Genomic DNA, 12,311 nt, shown 5'->3' with positions numbered 1-12,311 from the left:
ACAGTTCTCTCTCTCTCGGTTCGGGAGCATGAGCTGTCTGTGGCGCAGCGCGGTGGTGGACTTGAGCCGGGAGGACACGCAGAGTGTTTACAGTTCTCTCTCTCTCGGTTCGGGAGCATGAGCTGTCTGTGGCGCAGCGCGGTGGTGGACTTGAGCCGGGAGGACACGCAGAGTGTTTACAGTTCTCTCTCTCTCGGTTCGGGAGCATGAGCTGTCTGTGGCGCAGCGCGGTGGTGGACTTGAGCCGGGAGGACACGCAGAGTGTTTACAGTTCTCTCTCTCTCGGTTCGGGAGCATGAGCTGTCTGTGGCGCAGCGCGGTGGTGGACTTCCTCGAGAGGGAGAGGGAGACGCAGAGCGTTTACAGTTCTCTGCTTCTCTCGCTCGGCGGGCAGCTAGAGGGGGCGGGTGTTATTATGCAAATGCACCATATGACGTCCCATATAGGCAAATTTTCAGATGACTCACTTGAGGGAGGGACATTATTGTGAGGGGAGAATTGGAAGAATGCGCCAAATCGAGAATTAGAGACATAGATTCTATTACTATAAGTCCACATAGCTAGAAAATAACCCTAAACACAGGAAAAGGTCATTTATAAGATAGTTCCCTTTTAAGGTTAGGGTTAAGTTTAGGCATTCTTTCGGAGTTGGTTAAGGTTAGAGTTTGTCTTAGAGCATGGCAATATTTATTTCGCCGGTTAAGTTTAGGCATTCTTTCGGAGTTGGTTAGGGTTAAGTTTAGGCATTCTTTCGGAGTTGGTAAGGTTAGGGTTAAGTTTAGGCATTCTTTCGGAGTTGGTTAAGGTTAGGGTTAAGTTTAGGCATTCTTTCAGAGTTGGTTAAGGTTAGAGTTTGTCGCAGAGCATGGCAATAGAATGCAGCCTGAAAAGAGTTTCAAATCAGCTCGAAGGGAGCCCTTATATACATGGGGTTTCTGAACGTTCAGTGTCGGGTCGTTTTGCTCAACACCACCTGCTGCTTGTTCCTCCCGTGTTGTTTCTCCGTTGTTTCTCCAGTTCGTCCTTGAAAGTCGCCGCTGTTACCCCTCTCTGCCTCTGTGGACCCGTGCCTCATTTCTCCCTTTGCCCTTGGTGAGTCTTTGGAAGTATATTTTTGATACTCTGTTTTCCAATTTTTTTTCCTGGACTCAAGACCTTCATTCTGTTTTTTGTGTGTTCCGTAAACACTGAAGAGGTGTCGCTTGTTTTAGTTACTGGACTCTGCTTGTTACTGGACTGCCTCATATTCCCTACGTTGGATTAATGACATTCTCTTTTTTTCTCTGTTCCGCCCCGGGTGGATATTGAATAAGCTGCAGAGCCACAGAGCCGCAGCGCCACAGAGCCAACTCTGCTCTGGGCCGAGCTGCAGAGCCGCAGAGCCGCAGAGCCTACTCTGCTCCAGGACATTCCCCCTGAATGCTTTATGTTGTTTTTTTTGCTCTTTTCTGTTTGTAAATAAATACGCCCATCGTTTTTGGCTAACTCTGAACTACCTGTCTGTGTCGTGCTGTTGGAGTTGTTTACAAACCATAACACACAGGGGTCTACTGGGTTCTGTATGAAATGATCTTCAATTAGTTAATTAATATGTATGAAGCATCTCGTTCCAATTTCGCCCAGACTGTTTCAGGCCGTAAATGGATTTTTCTAGCTTACACACTAGCTTCTCTCCTTTCTTCTCGTAACCTTCAGGTTGTTCCATATATATCTCCCTATCAATGGGTGCGTGCAGGTAGGCTGTCTTCACATCCATCTGGTGTCAAATCAAACTGTCCTCAGCTGCTTTCTGCATCACTACCCGTACACTGGTCAGATTGCCTGTGGGTGAGAATGTCTCACCGTAGTCTATACCTTCCCTCTGACTGTAGCCGTTAGCTACAAACCTGGCCTTGTACTTGTCGTGGCCTTCAATACCCTCCTTGATTTAGTACACCCATTTTCCTCCCACTGTCTGTCTACCCTCTGGTAACTTGGTTAGAGTAAAGATATGGTTGTCCTCTAGGGACCTCATCTCCTCATCCATTGCTCTCTCCCATTTTCTTGACTCAGGGACACCATGGCCTCTTTAAAGGTCTGAGGTACACCGCTCACTACTCTGTAGCAGTAATCTATGCTGGTAAGTGTACTGTCATTCTCGTCACTTTCTCTCTGGGCATAGTCTTTCAGATACTTTGGGGGTTTATGTTCCCGGGAGGGATATCTCCCACTGCATGAGGCACGTGACGTCACCCTAGGGTGCTTCCCGTCATCATCCTCTGGGGGTTGTTGACTGTCTGTCTGCACATCTGTGCTCAGTACACTCAGTACTCTCTCTTTCTTCACACCCTACTCTGGAGTCCAGCTCTGGCTCCTGTGTCTGTGTCTCGTTCTCACAGGTTGTCTTTGTGACAAATTTTACTAGCCTGTGTTTTTGCACTTTCCCTTTACCGGGATAGTAGACTAGAAAAGCGGGGCTGCCCTTGTCGTGCCCTACAAAGAGTCCTTTTTCACACCTGGACTTGAGCTTTCCTCTGTCCTGCTGGTAAGCATAACACACTGACCCAAACTTGTGCATTCTGGCTAGATCACACCTTTTTCCTGTCAGTGCTGTATACGGGGTGGTGCCCATGTACTTATTAAAACACCGGTTTCTGGTGTAAGCGGCTTCTTGTACCGCATAATGCCATAGACTCTTGGATAAGTTACCATCTATTAGCTTACACCTATAGCCATTTCGAAAAGAGTGCATCCTTCCCTCTCAGCTAACCCGTTCTGGTGCGGGGAGTAAGGACAGGACGTCTCGTGTCTTATCTTGTTCCTTCTCAACAGTGATTGGAACTCTCTATTTGTGAACTCGGTTCCGTTATCGGACCTCAAGCATCTTATGTTGCCATAAGGGGCTACATCTGCAAGGAATTTCTCCGTGGCCTGGAGTGTGTCACTCTTTGCTTTGAGAAAGTAAACAAACACTGCCCCTGTACACACATCTGTAAAAGACTGTACATATTTAAAGCCACCTATGGACTCATTGTTTACTGGACCGGCTAGATCTGTGTTGACTAGCTCAAGTGGTGTCTTCACTTTTTCCGTGGGACTTCTGTTCCTTGTTTGAGTGAACTTTCCCTTTATACACACATCACATTCTTTGTTAGGTCTATGCTTTTCACCGTTAATGTGTGCATGCCTACTGTCACCGCTTGCAGCTTCAGTATATCCTCGTAGTTACAATGACCCATGATCTCATGCCATGTCTGAATATCATGACTGACATTACACATATCAGTTTCGTTACATTCTGTTTGTAGATAATACATTCTCTTGTACACCTCAATGTTAAATCTCGTACCGTCAGGCTCTACAAGAACATCTTTACCTTCATTGAAGAACACTTTGGCACCGTTTGCAGTAGCAGATTTTACAGAGAATAGTTCTTGTGGGAACGAGGGTATGTAGAGAGCGTTCTTTAACGTCACGGTATACCGGCGCCCCTCACTGTTTATGAGGCATACCCGTGCGTCTCCTCTCCCCTGCGCCAACCCGAATGTGCGCTTCCCATCTGCCAGCTCCATGCTGTGTCTCTCCGGCTCGAAGGTGCTGTCAAAGTTCTTGAATCGGTTCCTGTCGTTGATGATGTGGGACGACGCACCTGTGTCCACGATCAGTCCCTTCCTTTAGACCTGCTGCTGCTGCGTTGACTGGGTGACGTATGTTGTCTGCGCCCCGAAGATGAAGTCTTCTCTTCCCGCTGCTCTCCGGGCGTCGTCTCGACTCGCCTCACGTCCACCGTTGCCGCCATCTTGTCCACAGCCGCCATCTTGTCCACAGCCGCCATCTTGTCCACAGCCGCCATCTTGCATGTGCGCGTACCGAGCGCTCTGGTCGCGCTTCTTTCTACACATTTTGTCCGCGTGTCCCGAAGTTCCACAGAAACTGCCCCAGACTGTTTTTGTGCATTTGTCTTTTCAGTGACCCTTTTCTCCACATCGCCAACACGCCATCTCCGTCTGGGGTCTGGTCTTTATCCTTGGCGCTGCTCGGGCCTTCATCACCCTTTCTCCCGCCTCCTCGGCGACCGGGTGTGTGTCTTCTGAGGCCTCGAAGTTCCGCAGCTTGGCCTTGAACTCCCCCAGCGACATGTCCGCTGAACCGTGTGTCACCAACAGTGTGAATGGTTTATACATCTCCGGTAGTCCTCTCATAACCATCGTCATCATTAATCCATCGCTCGGTGCTTCTCCTGCACTCTTAAGCGCCGTGATGATTTGTTCAGCCCTGATGATGTATTCAGTCACAGTCTCTGTGTTCGCTTTCTTCAGCACGGTCAGTGTTATATAGAGGGATACGATCCGGGGTCTACCCCTGCCGATGTAGTGTTCTCTTAACACTTTTAGGCTCTCTCTGCCTTTGTCCTTTGTGTCACGGAATATCAGCCCCAAGCTTGTGTCGTCTAGGAGTGGTGCTAACTCGCAGTATGCGTCAGCATTTTGCTTTATATCCTGGGCTTGCGCTTCCGCCGTTACTTCTCCCGTGGGGGCCGTCAAGATGGTTGTCTTCAGCCCCACTCCGTGCATGCAGCACAACATTCGCTCTTCCCAGAGCTCGTAGTCTTCTGCCCTTCCGTTAAACTAGCGCCACTTGCTCCTTCCTCTTGTCGCCATCCTCTTTTGATGGTAGCGTAGCTTTAGCTGCCCGTTAGCTTAGCCTTAGCCACGCGGTGCTCCCGCTGCTAACCTAGCCTATACTTTCAGCTAAACTAGCTACCCTTATTATTTTGCTCTTCCGTGATCTGGGCCCATAACCTGTTGACAGAGTCACCTGGGGAGCAACAATAATATGTTCATGACGACAAGGTCCTTCTTTAGCCTTTAATCGGCGTGGTTTATTTCACATTGCATATGCACCATGAGACCTTCTCTCTGTGAGAGGTAGATGAGGAAGAGATCGAGGGGGAGGGAACAATCCCTTTTATACCCTCTTACCTGATGTCAACCACAACAGCTGCGTCTCCTTACGCCTATAGCGCCCTCTTGTGGAACAGTTAAGCAGTTACATACTATCATATTAACACTTTGACTGCTGGAAAACGCTTAAAAGCGTCATTCCCGGCCATGCTCAAGTTGCCGGAGGACGCTTTACAGCGTCCTTATATCAATATTTCAAAAATCTGCGATCGGATTCATATTTCCCCTCCGCTGGCCTGAGATCCACCAGGAGGACCCACTGAGCTCTCTGGCGGTTCAGGAGCGCCATTTGGTGGCCGATCGGCGCAATCGCCAAACAGGAAGTGCTATGGAGGTTGTGCTGGTCGGCCGTATTACTTCCGGGCACTCTGTTTGGCTACCGGGACTCGATCTCGACACAATACATAGCGATCGATTGCCAATAACTTGATAAACAACATGATTTGGACATATATACTATTATACAAGCTGGAAATTGACCCGATATTTCTACATACCATAATAGGTAAATGACTGTTCCACGCTCATCGCCCAACGGCGCGAGGAGGATACGGTAAGATTCAGCGTTATTTTTTATCGTATTCCATATAAACTGTTATGATGAACATATCACCCACACTAGATGAATGATATAACGCTGCCCACGGAATTATAAACGATCCCCCGCCCATCCGGTCATCATCATATCATACATAGATCATTCTAGAAGTACGTCCAATTGAAATTTTTTATATCGCCCCGATTGCCATCAAACTGTATTTCATCATCAACTTAATGCATTTGGGGCTATATATCACGTTCTGGAGAAAGCTGCAGAAAGAGATGAAAACATACTTATACATTAGACCAGGGGTGGGCAATTGTTTTTCCCGGGGGGCCGAATGAGCAACTGAAAATATGTTGGGGGGCCGGGCCAAAATTCCAAACTCAATTATGCATAATATACATTTTATTTCTATATAAAAAGCAGTAAATGGCATTGTTTTGACCCCTGGTAAGAGTGTATGTTATTATTTGGCAATTAAAAGGTGAGGTTAGCTTTCAAAAATATCATTTATTCAAATAGAATTCATTTCCAAAATGATAAACTAAATGTGAAACATTAATAACGAGTTTCTATTGTTTCTATTGAAACAAGGATTTTCTTAGCTTTCTAAAGACATCACATCATCTTATAGCAAAAATAAACAAGACATGTCACTGAACTGTGTAAAGAAAAGTGTCCCCGTTTTGTAGCCTTTTTTACTTTACATGCCTATATTAAACATTTAAGAAAAATATATATCAAGTGTCCCATTTCACTTGTTATATTTCCACATTTTAGTGTTCTTCAGTTCTTTTTTGTTTCATTCAGTGTGAGAAATCCAGTCTCTGTTGAGCTTTAACAAGTCCATCAAAGTCAGGTTGCATGTCTGAGGTGGAGATGCGAAGCACAGCTGCCAGATGTTCATCAGTGAGAGAGGATCTGTACCTGGACTTGGTAAATGTCATGATTGAGAATGTCTGTTCACATATGTAGGTGGATCCAAAGAGAACCAACATCTTCTGAGCATGTCTCCTAAGCGTATATTGTGCGTGTGAACGTTGACATGAAAAGAAAAAAGTAAAAAAAAAAAAAAAAAAAAAATTATTATCATGTAATCTTTCGCGGGCCGGTCAGAATCATCCCGCGGGCCGGATGCGGCCCGCGGGCCGTACAATGCCCAGGTCTGCATTAGACCATACTTTACTATGAATATGTGAATGAAAAAGTTTAACGTTGCTACACAATGAACAATACATATAGGACTTTGAATGGGCCCTAATAATGGCAATGTAGCAATAGAATTTAAAAAGTTATAGCCCTGCAAAGAAGGGGAATTTCTCCATAGACAAATAGCGCTGGCAATCCACAGTCATTTTCCGGATTTCTGGCCGGCACCCATAGTGTTAACACATAAACTCAACAAAAGGGTAAACATTCTAAAATTCCTGCAACAGAATGCAGGATATTAAGTCTTTGTAACAAAAAAAATCCTGGTGGGGGACGGGGACCCCCAAACCCCCCGCTTAAAAAGTGGCCTGACTGGGGCTATATTTCGCACTATATTTCCCGGCCTGAATTTTTTCCCCCAGTCCGGCCCGCGTGTAGCTGTTTCGCAACAGTAAGTGACTTCCGGGGTAGGCCTGATTGGCCCCGACAGGCACGTGACGCGCAACTTTCTCTGCCGCGCGGCACGCTCCGCGGAGCCCTTACGGAATTACGTAACCGTCCAAATACGCCATGACTCTCATTCGGCGCTATAGCTCACCTCGCAGAGCAGCGGTCCTGCGATCCTGCGGTCTGTTGTTGGTGAGTTCGAATCCCATCAAATCTTTTTTTTTTAACGTGATTTTTTTTTTAACGTGTATTCTTTCGCCGGTTAAGGTTAGGCATGGTTAAGGTTAAGGTTAAGGTTAGGCATTGTTTCGGAGTTGGTTAAGGTTAGAACGGTTAAGTTTAGGCGCTGTTAAGGAGCTGGTTAAGGTTAGAGTTTGTGTTAGAGAATGGCAATATTCTTTCTATGGTTAAGGTTAGGCATGGTTAAGGTTAAGGTTAGGCATTGTTTCGGAGTTGGTTAAGGTTAGAACGGTTAAGTTTAGGCGCTGTTAAGGAGCTGGTTAAGGTTAGAGTTTGTGTTAGAGAATGGCAATAGACAGCCTATTTCCGCGCGACAGCTCTCAGCAGCCTCGTTGCGCGTCCTGAGTTTGCCGCGTCACGTGCCTGTCGGGGCCAATCAGGCCTACCCGGAAGTCACTTACTGTTGCGGAACCGGTACACGCGTCCGGCCCTGGTTATTATTCATTAGCTATGCCAAACAACTGTTGCGCATATACATGAAGACATACGGTAGGGCCGATGACGTCATGGTCTGTACCGTATTTGGCTACACGCCTCCCCCGGTAGTAGCAACGGTTTCTGATTCTGGAACACTGGTTACTCCAACGTAACGACGAGCCTCCGCTGGGATGGATGACATGTCGGAAGAAGGGCTATTCCTGTAAGAAGACCCGGACCCCTCCCTGTCGCATCAAGACACCCCGTGAGACACAAGGAAGGAAGGCTTTTCATAACGAAGGAATTGGAAAATATCTGCGCTCAGAGAGAGATGGCCCAGGCGAACATCTCGGTGACAGAAAGTCAGTTCAGGTGTGCTATCTGTCTGGACATTCTGAAAGATCCCGTGTCCATCCCGTGTGGGCACACTTACTGCATGGCGTGCATCAACGACTACTGGGACCAGTCGGACGCCGGCCTCAGCTGCCCGCAATGCCGGGAAACGTTCAGCCCCAGGCCGGTGCTGAGGCGGAACACGGTGCTCGCCGAGGTGGTCGAGAAGCTCAAACTGAACGAAACGGCGATGATGATGATGATGTCAACAAACGACACGCAACCACCGGAGCTGTATCGGGGGGCAGTGGGAGACGTCCCTTGCGACTTTTGCCCCGTTGAGAACAAGCTGAAGGCGGTAAAGTCGTGTCTGGTGTGCCTGGCCTCGTTCTGCGAGCTCCACGTCTCGCCGCACCGGGAGGTGGACACCCTCCGGCGGCACAAGCTGGTGGCGGCCGTGGAGCGGCTGTGGGAGCGGCTGTGCGCGCAGCACCGCCGGGGCCTGGAGCCCACAGAGCCGGGGACAGAGAGCGGCTCCGAGGGGGGGTGGACCGGCGACTGTCTGCTGTGCGAGTCCGACCAAGAAGACCAGCACAACGGGGACGCCCAGAGAGCCAGGAGACAGGTATAGGCTAGTCATTCCATTCCAATTACAGTAGTAGGCTATCATCATCATCATCATACCTGTTGTGTTGATCTAAAAATAGACCAGATAATGACGTCATTGCATGAATGTCAGTGTCCCCCCCCCCTCTGAATGGGTACAATACAGTACGGCTCAATACACACAATTGGTAAGAGGATGCAGACCAGAGAGACTTTCGTCTTGTTTACATCAGGGTCCCCCATTTTCAATTCATAGTGGTAGTCATTCCAATTACAGTAGGCTATCATTCACACCTGTTGATCTCAAAATATACCAGATAATGACATCATTGAATGAATGTCAGTGCCCCCCCCCCTCTGATAGAATAGAATACAAATACTTTATTCATCCCGAGGGAAATTTGGCACTATACAAATCGCTCACTCACAGTAAACAGTAAACATGTAGTAGGTAGACAAAAACAAAGTCACAAATAAGAATAAAAATAAGCCTAAGAATAAAGAATAAAATAAGCCTAAGAATAAAATAGGGTCCGGGATATACATTTCCTATGTTATGTATATTCTAATATAGGTGTATGGGTTTATGATGAATTGAAAATGGGGGACCCTGATGTAAACAAGACGAAAGTCTTTCTCTGGTCTGCATCCCCTTAACAATTGTGTGTATTGAGCCGTACTGTATTGTACCCATTCTGCAATCTGTTAATAAAGTTTTCAATCAATCAATCAATCAATGTAACACTGGTAACCGATTTGGTCCAATTCCATATCTGGCCTTGCCCACGTTGGGGTCCCATGTGTCTATAGGTGATAACAAACGGAATCAAGAATCAAGAGGTTTATTTGTCACATACATACCAGGGCATACAGTGAAATGCGGGTGGGCATGCCCGCATTGATTGTGCAAAATACAATAATAAAATAGGCATAGAAAAAATAAAATAGGTAAGACACAGGATATGCATGGTAAAAAAAAATACATGCTAAGTTCCTGAGAAACTGGTTCCTATATACACTACTATACAATATACAATGTACTATTTGAACTCTTAATGTATCCAAACTATACTATACAGTACCTCCTTCCTTTAAAGTGACTTTCTATTTTTTCTTGAACAAATGTTTTTTATTTTCCCTTTTTTAACATAAAACTAGACAAACAATACAGTAACAGTAAAATTCAATGATAAATCACATGACAATGACAGAAATAATAATAACAATAATGACAGTCCAGTAACTAAATCAAAATAAATGTAGATTAAAAGACATAAAAATAATAAATACAATACAATACATTATGCTCTTGCTCGCTATTCCTCGCTCTTTCCTTCCCCTTCCCTCCCCCTCCACCCCCCCCCCCCCTCAGGACCCCCTCTTGGACTATACATCCACTATTCCATTTAACATCGGAAATTACAAGTTCATATGCTTCCCTTTATCTTCGCCACCACAGCCAACCAGATTGCTATGCTGGCTTCATTAACCCCTAAAATTCGTGCAGTAGATATCTCTAGATAAATCACATCGAGATAGGTAAGAACCCACACCTTCCAGCACATTTTATCCGGTTGAATCCAGCGTGACGCTATCAACTTTTTGGCAGCCGTAAGACCGGACAAAATTTGTCTTTTTACATGTACAGAGGTTGATAACTGAGAAACATCATTCAAGATATTCCCAGAATATCTTAACAGGAGGGCATTCCCAATACATATGCATAAATGTACCAAGATCACCGTTTAAACATAAGGAGCATCGAGGGTCTTGTCTGAGCCCCATTAGGTGCAAACGTCTAGGAGTCAGGTAAGTCCTATGAACAAAGTTAAGGTTAATCTGTTGGTGATCTGGGTTACGTGATGATAGCCGTACGTTTGCCCAGACTTCATCCCAATCAAAATCTACTTCCAAGTTTGGGATATCCTTCCTCCTAACCGAGTCTAGGGGAAGGATTTCATATGAGGACGTAAGTAAGTGACGATAAAAGTCAGAGACGAAGCCTCTCGATGTCTCCTTTTCATAAAAGAATTTGTAAAATCTGTGGTGCTCAAGTGGAATCTTTAATGGGACTCCGTGAGCCTTTAAAGCTGCTCTTAATTGTAGATAGAAAAAATAAGTGGAGCTGGTGAGGTTAAATTTGTTAAATATATCTTGATAACTGCAGAAACCATGGCCATCGAAAATATCCCCCAATGTATGTATGTCTTTCTTTTCCCATTTAGGAAATCTGATAGGTTGTTGTGCAATAAGGAGTAAATTGTTATTAAATAGGGGAGAATGACTGTGCCATTTATGGCGGTTTGTAGGTTTTTTCTGTGTGTCACGCCATATCCGGATCACATGTGTAATAAGAGGGCCAAATCTCGAGTTGCATTGCTTAATTGATAAGTTTGTGTACACTATATCCTGCAGTCTATGTGGTGCCACTATGTTCTCCTCTAATGGTCTCCAGGATACAGATGCTTGAGAATCAAACCAGGTGATCAGTGGTCTTAAAGAGAACGCTTTAAAATAATAGTTGAAGTCTGGAAATGCTAAACCCTGTCGGCTTTATTTCTCTGTGCAGTGGATCTTTTTATTCGTGGAGGTTTGTTGTTCCAAATGAATTTATATGCAGCGGAGTGTAATTTTTTCCAGTAACCAACGGGGGGGGGGGGGGGGGGTGTAACGGCAACATCGAGCTGAAAAAGTTAATTCTGGGTAAAACATCCATCTTAACTATTGATGCTCGGGCCTGTAATGAGTTTTTTTATTTTGACCATCTGCCGAAGTAATTTGTTATCCTATCTAAGAATCCGGAATAATTATACTTCACCGTTTGGCATATAGTGGGGAATATTTCAACTCCAAGACATCTAAAGTGTTCTACCATGGGTATATTTGCTGGGAGGGCGGTAGCCTTCGCAGTCAGATTGAGTGGAAGGAAGGCCGATTTTGGCCAGTTTATCTTAAATCCCGATAGATTGCCAAATCATCTATTACTTTGAGAAGATGAGGTAGGGAGGTGGTAGGGTTTTGCATGAACAATAATACATCGTCCGCATATAAGCTAATGTGATGCTGTGTTCCCTTAATTGAGATCGGCGCTATGGACTGGGATTGTCTTATGTATTGTGCCAAGGGCTCTAGGGATAGAGCAAATAGTCTGGGACTAAGAGGACAACCCTGTCTAGACGAGCGCGACACAGGAAAGTGTGGGGAGCAGAATTTACCTAAAATCATGGCCGATGGATCTGTATATAGTACTTTGATCATATTAATGAACCCCTCTCCTAACCCCATCCTTCCAAGTACTGCCCATAAATAAGACCATTCCAACCTGTCAAAGGCCTTCATCGCATCCAAGGATAATACAGCTATAGGAGGCGCGGCATCCTTGCTGGAGTCTATCACATGCAGTTACCGTCTAATATTATCCGTGATCAGGCGGCCTCTTTCTATTTTTTAAAGTGACATTTTGTCTAAAGTGATTGTTTTAGTGGTTGCCGAATGAGTGTTGTGTGTGCTCATGTGTCTGTGTGTGCTCATGTGTATTTGTGAGTGGAGAGTTCAGTGTTCAGTGTTCTGATGGCCTGGGGGAAGAAGCTGAGCCGGAGTCTCTGTTCTTGCAGCGTGTGACCGTAGGCGCT

The 12,311-nt window shown here is 45.7% G+C and overlaps 1 protein-coding gene across 1 annotated transcript in view; it reads left to right on the top strand.

The window, feature by feature from the left end:
• Positions 1 to 8,002: 8,002 nt before the first annotated feature.
• LOC311232017 (E3 ubiquitin/ISG15 ligase TRIM25-like) overlaps positions 8,003 to 12,311 on the top strand; it is a 34,821-nt gene continuing 30,512 nt past the window's right edge. Inside the window, exon 1 of the mRNA XM_084318680.1 lies at positions 8,003 to 8,698. Coding sequence (XP_084174806.1) covers positions 8,072 to 8,698 — 627 coding nt within the window. The 5' untranslated portion in view covers positions 8,003 to 8,071. The remainder of the gene's footprint in view (positions 8,699 to 12,311) is intronic.

The sequence above is a fragment of the Notolepis coatsorum genome, assembly GCF_963971535.1.
Source record: "Notolepis coatsorum genome assembly, chromosome: 7".
Taxonomy (NCBI): Eukaryota; Metazoa; Chordata; class Actinopteri; order Aulopiformes; family Paralepididae; genus Notolepis; species Notolepis coatsorum.
This window is presented reverse-complemented; position numbering and strand designations above follow the sequence as displayed.